This window comes from Apteryx rowi, unplaced genomic scaffold, assembly GCF_003343035.1.
Source record: "Apteryx rowi isolate R43461 unplaced genomic scaffold, aptRow1 scaffold_571, whole genome shotgun sequence".
Lineage (NCBI taxonomy): Eukaryota > Metazoa > Chordata > Aves > Apterygiformes > Apterygidae > Apteryx > Apteryx rowi.
The window spans coordinates 200013-211491 of NW_020450840.1; the positions used below are offsets into that span (position 1 = coordinate 200013).

Consider the following 11479-nt stretch of genomic DNA (forward strand, 5'->3'; position numbering starts at 1 on the left):
GCCCCGAGGGGCGGCCGCGGGCAGGGGGGCGCGGCGCGGGACGGGCCCTGCCTTCCCCCGGGGGCGGCAGGGCAGGAGGCCCCGGTGGCGCGTGGGCAGCTGGGGAGCCCCGTGCAAGGCAGCACGCGGGGCAGAGCCTCCCAAGGGCCCTTGTGCTACCGGAGGGTGCTGGTGGGGAACCGCCTCAGCTCTGCACCATCCCTTTCCCCTTTAGGCCAGGGCTTCCCACCGCGCTAAGGGCATGGGGGTTGGGTGAAGAACCCCACCGAGGCTCCAAGCCCGCAGGTTTTGGGATGCTACAAGAGAAACCCAGGCTGCGCTAGTGCCAGCGGAGTTAAAGGATTATCTTTGAAACTGTGGAGCTGAACAAAGCTGGAACACTTTTGTTTAGGGGCAAGGCTTCAGATAGTTGGAGAATGCCCCAAAATGTTGAAGACCACTACAGTGGAGTGGGCAGTGCGTGACTGTGCGTTCCCTGGCAAGAGCAAATGTCAGGATTTTGCATAGGGTCCTGTTATGCTCATAGGCAGCATCTGCAGGCTGGACACAGATTGCCATGGGTGTACAGGGCTTGACTGCTGCAGCATGAGCATTAACGTGTAAAGGAAACAGTAGACGGTGAAGTTGCTGTCCCAAATCCAGGCTGATGGACGCAGGTAGTTCTAGATGGAGTGAAGGACTCAGACCCTGCTCCTTTCCTTAATCTAAGGAGTTCCACCTAGGTTCTAGAGCTCATGGCTAGAGGACAGAGACCACCTCCATGCTCAGATATTTCTCATGAAAAGTAGAAGTGTAGAGAAGAAAGAAAAAGAAAAAAAGCTAGAGGGGCAACAGAGGAAGATGACCTGTGGAACACATGAACAGGTCTGTCCAGCTCAAGGTCCAACCTTCAAGAGTGACAAAAAGCAGGTGCCTGGGGAAGAGCATAAGAACTGAGTATGTAATACTTCCACCTTGCTCCACCAGGCTCCAAGCCTCTGCAGCTCAGAGATTTTGAGAGATGCGATCCCCTTTTACTAAGTCATAATGAATTTCTCTTCCAAAACTTCTTCATTTCCTCTTGAACCAATTTAAATTTTTCACATCCACAACATCCCATGGCAAGGAGTGTCACAGCTCTGCTATCTGTTGCACAAAGAATCACCTTTTGTTTCTTCTGAACCTGGCTCTTATGACCTTCACATAACACTCCAGCTCTTGCATTTGAAGAGAGTGAAGTTCCTACTCACCCTCTCCATGCCACTTGCAGTTTCCACATGGAAGAATCCAGCCTGGTTCCTGGTAGTTGGTTCCTTCTTGCATGGGCATGGCAGATGGTCCAGAGCTTTGGTCTCCTTACTGCCTTTCTCAGAACTTCTTCCAGCTCTCCTTTTGCGTATTAAGGGACCCGTGTTCCAAGTGCTGATTTATCAAAGACTTTGTAGTAGCATAACGTTTTCCATTTTCTTGTCCTTTCCTAATCCTTCTTAATGTCTCATTAGATTTTCTGATCACTATGGAACATTAAAGCTGATGTTTCCATGCACCTCAATCATCACCCCAAATTTCACTCCTGAGTGGTAATGGTAAACTCAGAGTCTGTCATTTGACACTAAGTTCTCCCATGTGCGTAACTTCACTTTTATCCACACTGAATCTACTGCCTTACTTAGAGGAGACCTTGATAGCCTCCTGTCCAGCTTAGAAAGGAGTAGAAAAATAAAGCAGGAAACTGGATTTGGCCCTTACTAACATCCCTGCTCATTCACCTTTCGAGTCCATTAGTAAACACAAGACTGGCACAGAGCTGTAGCTCTTCCTTTGGTCACCTTTCACCAGGATGGGAATGGGTAACCCAATCCTCCTTTTTTGCATTCCTTGTTGACGTTGCTTCTGGCATGCAACAAGACTTTGGCAGTAACTTAAGGTACAGCTCCACATGTGGTTAAAGGCAGTCTGAGCTGCCACCAAAGGGGTAGCAGGCCTATGCTCCAACCACGTGCTCCTATTGCCTCTGTGGGGCCAGCTCTAGTGCTCAGGGACTGCACAGTCAGTGGAAGCAATGAACTGAGTCTGCTGAAACCCTGTAATCCTTTGTAGCATTTCCAGCCAGATCAGCTCCTTTGAATCACCCTCATAAGATCTGACTCTAACCTAAACATTATCGGCAATAACAGCACAACTGCAATAGCATGGCCACAATCAGTCCTGTAGGAAGACAGGATCTATCCTCTAGTGATATAAAGGCACCGATGTGGGGTGCTGGCAGGAAAGGGTAGGAAAACCTGCTGCAGAAACAACTTCTTTGGAAAAATATCTGCATATCCTCAACTGTGTACTTTCTAGCAGTGCCTCATGTGGGGGCTGACCTTTTTTTTTTTTTTTTTTCTTCACTGAAATCGTGCTGATGAAACCCTCCCAGATCATGAGCTATCCCAGGTGCTTTATTCATTTTAAATAATCTTTTCAACCAATTAACTGCATCTGACTGATCTGTAATTCTCTGCCTCACTCGGATAGCCTTTTTCAAATACAACCTGAGGCAGACTGTAGGCATGGAAAATTTCAGCTTGGATTGTTTGCTTGGCAGAGCTATAAGCAACTGAAACCAGATGGTTGGAGCAGGAAGAATGAGAAAACCTCCTGCTCGAGAGCGGCGGCTGGCCCTCGTTGCCATGGTGCTGCAGGGAGGGCCAGGACCAGGTTTTGCAGCACTCGCTCGGGGCTGCGGAAGAGCACGAGGSGGCATTAGGGCGGATGTCAGTGGCCGGCACCGTGTCTCCTGCTGCACGTAGGCAGCCTCTGCACAAGGTGGGCTCTGCTCTTTCTCCACAGCCCCTGAACACAGCCAGCATAGCAGAGCGAAGCCCTCACACAGCAATCCTGAGCTTCCGCATTGGCCGTTCCTGCCAACAGGTAACTTCCAGCTTTTCCAGGCAAGCTGTGGGTTCTACCAGCTCCTGCAGATTCCCACTGCAGGAAGTTCCCTGCCTTGAAGTGTTTGCTCCAGCAGTGCAAGAGTGCTCGTGCCAAAGAACGGAGGGTCCTTTCAGGAGGCAGCAGTACTCCCCTAACACCCATGCACTTAACCTCCTTTCCTGTAATAGGACCCATACCTAATACCTGCCCTCCTCATTGACACTAGTCAACTCAGGAAGTGATCTCCTCATTAACAGCTCTGGCCACCCACAGAGGAATACAAATTCTTTATCTGCTCAGCTTCAGAGAATACTTTTTCCTCTAAGTGTTCTCAGCGGCTGAGTTAAGATGTCTCCAAAGAGGAAACAGCTGTCCAAGAACTTTACCCTGCCCCTCAGTATTTTAGCAGTCAAGTGCAGGGCTCCTAGGATCCCAGCTGAGGGTCAAGTGGCCACAGAGTTCAAAGTAGGATCCCCTGCAATGGTGCAAGTGCCACTTCACCCCACTTTCCAGTTGGGAATTTTCCTCAGGGAGGAAAGACCTCACAAGACATACACCAATTGTCTCCAGCTTTTGAACTGCAGTAGCATGTTCCAGTGAGGGGAAAGTGGTGATGGAATCAGGAGTTTGTCTCAGCCCTGGATTTACAAAAGCCTCTTTGCTCCTTGTAGTGCTGTAGAAAATTAGCTTCAGTGCATTTCTCTATGTTCTCCCCCAATTTAGTGAAAACCTCTACAGCTTCAGTTATTTGCTTTCATAGGAACACAAGGACGTACATTAGCTTGAATAAGGAGTAGTGACCCATCTCCCAGTTTCAGCGATTAACAGCATACTGAATCTTCTAATACTACTTCTGCTGTGAAAAGAGATGGTTACATCAATAGCAGAGAAAGCAGGAAAGAGCAAACAGTAACATGAAGGAGATGTCTCCCAAATATAATCCTTGCTTTGGGAATGTCAGAGAACCTTTAAACGGTGACCCGGGTGTAATCAAAGCCCTCCAACACACTGGGTTAAAAGCTAAAGTCTTTGCTCCAACCCCAACAGCTGCTCAGATTTGAGGACACATTTATTTCTTTACAGACTCTCCCTTGCAGCATCCTAAGAGCAGGCTGTGCATTGCACATTACCTGGCAACAACACATTTCTTACGTATCTGCAGCAACCTCTTTTTACAAGGAAGCAGCAGGTACTCTGATTCCTTCCCTACACTGAGCCTCAGGAAGGAACAACAGACTCATGCTCTTGGTGGTCAAGGCTATAAGCTCTGCCATGGAAGTTCTTAGAAACAACTCAAGCCTACCGATCTTAATTTAGTGCACCCCTCAAACCCATACTCATCAAGCAGGCATGGAAGAACCAGAAGCGTGATCACTGACATTCAGAAAGCTGCAGTCTCAGAAGGCTGAACAGAATATTTTATTTCTCTCCATTTGGAAACTACCTTAAAGTAACAAAGCAAATGCTCTCAGCCTTCTCTGCTATCCCACTCAGGTAAAAATACCCTGAATATCATAGTTCAGTGCAGGTGGACAGAGGCCTGAATTTCTCCTTTAATAAAACTCGGAGGAGAAGCCTATGCTGTTATCTGCCTAAAGGTCTCTTTGGGAAGGGTCTGCCTGTTTAAAGAGGCGATTTCTGCCTCACCACATACACAAGCATCTTCTTATAGATAAACCTTGGAGATCTTTTTCAGCTGCCAACTGCCATACTCAGCCTGCCCCGGAAGGCAAATCCACTTTGCTTCCTGCCTGATATGGCAGTTATTCACCTCTTCCATTCCTTATCAGAGACACTCACTTCTCCTTGAGTCAGAAGAAATTGTAATTTGGAGCAGATGGTACTGCTCACAAATTCAGCTTGATTCAGCTACACACACAAAGATCATCAATATAGTACTGGGTTGAGTTTCCTGACTCAATGTCTGGCCTAGTCTCCTTTGGCTTCATAAACCCCTTGCTGACACTGCAGACGATACGCAACAAATTAATGCCTTCTGTCATCTCTTGCCTCACAGACATGCTTCAAGTGAACGGAGCTGCCGCTTCCAGACCTGTTGGCATATCATTCATGTGTCACCATCACCTCAGAATCTGCACTCTGGGGATGGAAGAGATCATGCTGTTCACTAAAGAACCACCTCAGGAAGGCCCATGAATTACTAATTCTGAATAACTCTCTGCGTGAAGGTAAGCGGGAATTCCCCAACAGCTATAATCAGCAGCAACACAGCAGGACTTGCAACATGCATCTTGCTCTGAGGGCTGGAAAGCAGTCTGATGCTCTCCAACTACCCCCTCTGCTCTGGAGGTCCACTTCCCCCATTCTCTAAAGGTTATCTACAGGCCTCAGCTAATTCTTCTATGCTTGCTGCTAGTAGCCTCTTCCTTATGTATCATAGAGCAAATGCATTAAATAGTCTATTTTTTAGAGGGAAGTCGGAAGGAAGCTCTGGAAAGAAAACAGCAGATTTGCTTGTTCAGGAAAAAGCCTTCTCTGACTGGGATTCTTTCTGTTGTAACTTCCGAATCAGTTCCAATAAGTTCATCTGTAAAGTCAGCTCCTGTAAAGGAAGAAAGACATTTTTGCAAGAACAAGATGATTCCATTCCCTTCTGCAGAAAGAACTGGTTTGTACCACCCACTCAAGAGCTAGTAATCTCAAAACAAAGGCTCAATCTAGTTTAAGCATTTCTACAAAATGCAGGACAATAATATCTTACGAGATCTGTTGCACATCATAGCTGTGTTATAGAATCCGAGGGCTTTAGGAATCATTAATGATTCAAAAAGGTTCTTTCTTCTTGATAGTTATTTATCAATAAATCCAGTGACGGATATCAGGCCAGTCGGTTTTGCAGGTTTTTTCTTTTTAACCACACGGCCTCCACAGGATTGGAGCAGCAGTGTCCCATTACACATGCACATGCCACACACATTGGAGCAATTTCTCCAGATAGGCACAGCTCCCTCCCATTCTTCTCAAACAGCATCTTCAATGCCCTGATTTTGTTCCAGGACAGAAGAGAAGGAAGCAGGAAGAATTGCTGTGGGTGCTCTCCAATTGTAGTCTGCTGTGCTGCTGTATAAAATTCTTCCTAGATATTTCATTCTCCTTCAAATATTCCCTTTTCCATGACTGCACTTGAGTTGATATCACCGTCTCCTATATTCACCCACATCAGCTTACTGTTTCCTTATTCTCTCCTTACCCATCTGTTTGCTCTTTACTCACATTTCGATTACAAGCCATTTAGGACAGACTGTATTTTGCCCTGCATATGTGGGAGTACCTAATTCAGTGGACCCTTGTCCTGTGACTCAGACTTGTAGACATTACCATATGGAAATAAAATCTATTTTTGTAAACATATAAAAACTATATAAATAGGCATTTCATACAACAAACTGTGGAAAACACATGGGCTGACAGGAAATGTATGGAAAGCGACTGGGTCTAGCAATAATTTCTTGTATTATGGCAGCATTCACAGACACAAGTCAAAGTTTGGGTCCTATTTTCCACCTATCATAAAAGCAAACAAAAATAACAAATAGGAACCCTGTTAGAGTTATTATTTGGGAAATAACACAAAAGGCAGAGAGGACAGAAAAGCTACTTTCATTATACAGACGAGGAACAGCAGCATAGCAAAAATAAGGGACTTGTCCAAGGCTACACAACCAGGAATCGCTTTGGTTTTAGAAAACGACTATTTAACCGACTTGGTTTAAGCCATCTTTCCTCTCTGGTAGGAAAGCCTTTATCAAAATGAAATCCAATCAGTTGAAAAAAAACAGAGTTAGGAATAGTCTGTTTCTGCATTCTCTGCAAACTTCTGAGGCATTACGATGAGATTTTGGAAGTTTATTTTTCCATTCCTGTGATGGTGTTAGAAAACAGAAAAAGACACTACACTATTGCTCTCAAGTATTAAGAATACATGCACTGGAGAAACCAAGAACAATTCTCTCATCACAACCCAATATAATCATCTCCAACAAGACACATGCAAGAATTAATGAGATGCCTTAAAAAAAAAAAAAACAATAAAAGACTTCCTGAAGGCAATTTATAGAAGTAACTTAGGTATAAAAGTGATAAACCTACTCATGTATTCATTTTAGTATTATACATATGCATCCAAGAGTCATGGGAAGGCAGGTTCTTGGCATAGCCTTTATTCCCACCACAGTATGAAAAAAACTGCCGAAGGCTGGGGATGTTGTCCTGTCTAGGGGGTTTCTGCCGCTTATTTACGAACCTGCTACCAGATCAGACCAGGGCACCCTGCCCATCAGCTAATGAGCAGGAGGACCGATCATTCTTTTTGAGACAACCATTCAGAGTTTACTAAGAAAGGAGGAGTTTTTTTTTTTTTTTTTTTTTTTTATGATGTCAGCACATCCAATACTCACTGCTTACACCCTAACCTGGGGGTCCGTGGTGATATAGCACCCAGACACCCCAGCCTTTTCCAGGGTGCTCTGTTGGTCTATCACTTTTTGGTCCAGTTCCAAGACTATTTTCTCATCCATCATTCGCTGTTCCTCTCGAATTCGTTGCTCCACAGCCTGAAAAGAACATAATATTCAAGCTAATATTCTGTTTTTTAACAGAAAAAGTGGAATATCCTCCTGCCTACTATTATTTTCCTCATCTCTACGTCCTTTACTGAAGCCCCAAAGCTAGATCCTAAAGTGCTCAAGCTCTGACAACTTTGTTTCCTCCAAAGACAGCAGAGGGCAGCAAGCACAGCCCCATGCCTTACGTTGTCCAGTTACGGCACTCACCATGCCTTACTGCAAATTACCACTCAAGAAAGGATGGGGAAGTAGCTTGGAACAGTCTGCTGCCATTACCAGAACAATTCATACAGCCTGGTTTCTGTGCATCTTTGAGTTATGCACAGGAAAGCAGCCATATGAAACAGATCACAATCTGAATGACTTATCCAGATGAGCCAACATCTGACCAGGAGGCTGTAGTTAAGTACTCCAGCAGTACATGCTCTAAAGAAGTCAGTGGTCCAAGAATCACATATCCCTCATAGCACTGGAGAAGCTGAAGAAAGACTCAGACAAGTAACATGGGCCACTGAAGCTCACTGCAATGCCAATTCAAACGCCTCCCAAAGCTTCCACGTTCTCTGAGCGCTAACATGCAAAGACAGCTAGACCTGTAAATCAGACCCACTCCCAGCTTATCCACTGAGCTGAACTCCTCTAACTGCTAACTTTACAAAAGGAAAGTCAATTTATTTTGCCCAGTATTGACAACAGTAAACTAAGTCTTGCTTGGAACTGCGTAAGCTGGAACTCTATTTATGGGAGGCTGAGAGTGTTATCATATAAGGACTTCCCCAAACAGTCCTATCAGGAGAACAACACTGGGGAGGTAAGATCGTGCCAATATGAAATTACACATTATTGCACTGCACTGAACACAAGAATTTCTTTACGAGCCTCAGGGAAAGTCAGGAAACGTCAAATCCAATCTAAATACAAAGGAAAGCTAATTCCCATGTAGGAATCACATGACACAAGTTTAAACATATTACTCATCCAACACTGTCCCTTCATAACATGGTAAATAACGGGAAGCGTTTAGTTGGAAACATTCAAGAGGGTAAGTTAGCCTCACTGCACAGAAAGGGAGAAGTCGTGAAGTCTAGGACTTCCTACACCAACGGCTGGTGGTTTAGAAGACCTAGACAGTTCCTCTATATGGGATATTGAAAAGTCTGCGTGCAGTTTTAATTCCTGTGGAAAAGCCAGAGTTTGAATGATGTAGGTCTCAGTCCTAAATGGTCTGGAAAAAGGCTGAGGTTTCCCTGCAACATAAAAGTATCGCAGGCTATCTGAAAAAGGCCTGACCCAAACAAAGATAAATTATTGCTTACATGCAGAAGGAGCTACCTCACATAACCCTTCTTGAAGGTACTGCAGTCAGTGTCTTAAATTTTTAATTATTTCCACAGATTTGGGAAAGCTAACTTAAGCTTCACAAAACATACTTTACTAAAAAGAGCATTATGCTTTTCCTACTGTACAGTAATGTGCTTACGGACTAAGACGTTATGAGAAATGCACCAATAAGTATGCAAAGTCCTAAATGTTCAAACCAAAATGACAAGGAGGATGCAGCACTGATGCATCAAAAAATTACCATACTTCAGCTTCTCCATAGCAAACACTTGGGGGCATGCTCTTATTGGAATAAATATGAAGTAAATCAAGACAGTTTAAACCTCAATAAAAGGTAAGGTGGAGGGGCTAATTTTCTCATATTTATTATGGGATGCTACAGAATATGAACAGAGTGAGTGACACACAACTAATTATTTGTGTCAAAGGCCAGAAGCAATAAAATCCATTTTTAAGTGCCTTTGGTTTTCAAAAACACCCAAATGCCTTAACATCAGAATTCTTCTACCACCTATTTTTTACTAGTAAAATTCTGCAGATGCCTGAATTTGTGGCTGCAGCATAGGTAGTCACCTGTATCTTGACAACAGCAAGCAGATACAGCTTTCTCACTCCTGCCTTAGCCTTGACAACATTCAGCGCTTTACAGTAAGTATTAATTGGATCAGGGTTTGGAATGAATCCTCCATGCTCATCTAAAATGTCTCCTCGTTAGAGGAAATTCACCCTCTCTTGCCTGCTTTCTATTCTAATAAATATTTAAATTGCCACATAAATTGGAAGAGTTCCAATAAGAAATACCAAGAAGGCGGCAGAAGGAGAAACTTTTGGACGACAAAGACAATCAAACGGTAGGACAGATCGCCCAGAGGTTGTGCAGTCTCTGTCCTTTGAAATTTTAAAGGCTTAAATGGACAAAGCCATGAACAAGCTGGTCTGACCTCACAGCTGACTTCGCTTTGAGCAGGAGGTTGGACCAGAGACCTCCTGAGGTCCCTTCCAACACAAATTATCCTATGAACCTAACAGAGCTCTATCCTTAGATGTTTTCCAGTCTAGAGGTTCAGGCTTTTTGTCTATGGAAGAAACGAACGATTCAAATCCTTTGGCTCCCACATTTCCCAAAGACTTTCTTACCTCCTGCCTGACTTGGGGGACAGAGGAGGTACCATACCATCTCCTCCTCCACTTCCTGTGCTGGAGGAGTGACTTTCCTGTCCTTCCTTTTGAAAAAAACAGATTTAAGTGTCTAAATACAGTTTAGGATAGGCCCTTGTTTCTGAGCTCCAGGAAAATGCCCAAATCTTGGAGAAAAGTAAGGCTTACACACAAGCTTTTGCTTCAGCACGGATGACTGGCTACCCACTATGCTGGGCCAAGCTTTTTTAGTACTGCAGATTCCATTAGGAAGTTGGACCTCTAAAAAATACATACTATATTATCCCTCCTGTGAGTCCAGCCCCAAGCTGCCTTGTGGGAACTGGTCTTCAAAACCTTTAACCACAGAGAGCAGCTCTAATTAGACAAGTAACAGTTGTTACTAAGATGACTAATCTGTTCCCAAAATGCTGTATAACAGAAATATTAGAATTTAAAAAAGGGAAAAACAGTAAATGTAGTAACACCTGACAGAGGACAACAGAACACAAAAAAGCATTAGGAAGGTAAAAGGAAGCAGGTAAAAAGTTATACACGATACAATACAAGGAGAAAGAGACGGACATACATGGGTATGCATGTCATCTCGTTATTATAAAGTCTATTTAATGAGTGAAAATAACACTGGCAGTATAGATTATTACTTACTACTATACTGCAAGTGTACAGTACTTAGACACARAAGTAAAAGGTATAGATAATACAGGCCCAGCCTGGCTTTAGTCATCTTAATAGGAAATGGGGTAAGTGGAAAACAGGAAGACAAAAGAACCAGAAATGATTCTAACACAGTGTTTCACGTGACCAAAGGTCAGGAAACAGCCTGTATGCAAAGAGTTGTGTGTTTGTCTTATATAGAATAAAGTAACTTCACACATATATTTAAATTACATTGACAAAGATAACTAGCTACTTGTAATTTCCCTTACCTTATACAGTTATCCTATCTCTACACTAGTGATAAGATAAAGAGAAAATATTTCTCTGGGACCGAACCTGTCACTCATGGTGAGGTTCCTTTCTACAAATGCCTTAAGATGCTCTAAGAAACAATATCTGAGTTTAGGTATTTCAGGTTATTTCTTACTTAGTAGCCTAACTAAGTAAAATACGAGTTTTGAATATCCTCTGCCGCCTCACGTCAGCCGCATAATGGTAAATTTTATGTGTGTTCTTCGTGTTTTGTATTACATTGCTCTCCATCCATATACAGGCTTAAGCCCATGGTATAACATATAAAGGCTCATTAATGTATTACGGAGAGGCCCGAGCGCTTTTGGAGCAGGTTCCTCGAACGTTCACGATTCCCTGATCGCGCCCGGACCCCAAGTGCCACGGGACGGCAATAGCCCCGGGCAGTCGCTATGGGCGTCGCAGGGGACAGGGGTCCCTAAAAGAGCGGTGTGCCGGAAAAGGCGCCCAGCCGGGGCGGCGGGTTTGCAGGCAAACCCCGACGGGGCGGCCCGCAAAGCCGCGGCAGTGCTCGCTGCGCCTTG

The 11479-nt window shown here is 44.2% G+C and overlaps 2 protein-coding genes across 2 annotated transcripts in view; both read right to left on the bottom strand.

Annotated features, from left to right (window-relative positions):
* SLC7A4 (solute carrier family 7 member 4) overlaps positions 1-4199 on the bottom strand; it is a 13745-nt gene extending 9546 nt beyond the window's left edge. Inside the window, exon 1 of the mRNA XM_026082313.1 lies at positions 1230-4199. Coding sequence (XP_025938098.1) covers positions 1230-1258 — 29 coding nt within the window. The 5' untranslated portion in view covers positions 1259-4199. The remainder of the gene's footprint in view (positions 1-1229) is intronic.
* A 96-nt stretch (positions 4200-4295) lies between these two features.
* LOC112973900 (protein DGCR6-like) lies at positions 4296-10085 on the bottom strand (the record flags this gene model as incomplete). The annotated part of the gene is made up of 3 exons (XM_026082311.1): positions 4296-5461; positions 7332-7472; positions 9963-10085. Coding segments are annotated over 3 exons (348 nt in total), but the record flags the coding sequence as incomplete, so codon positions are not given.
* Positions 10086-11479: the final 1394 nt, after the last annotated feature.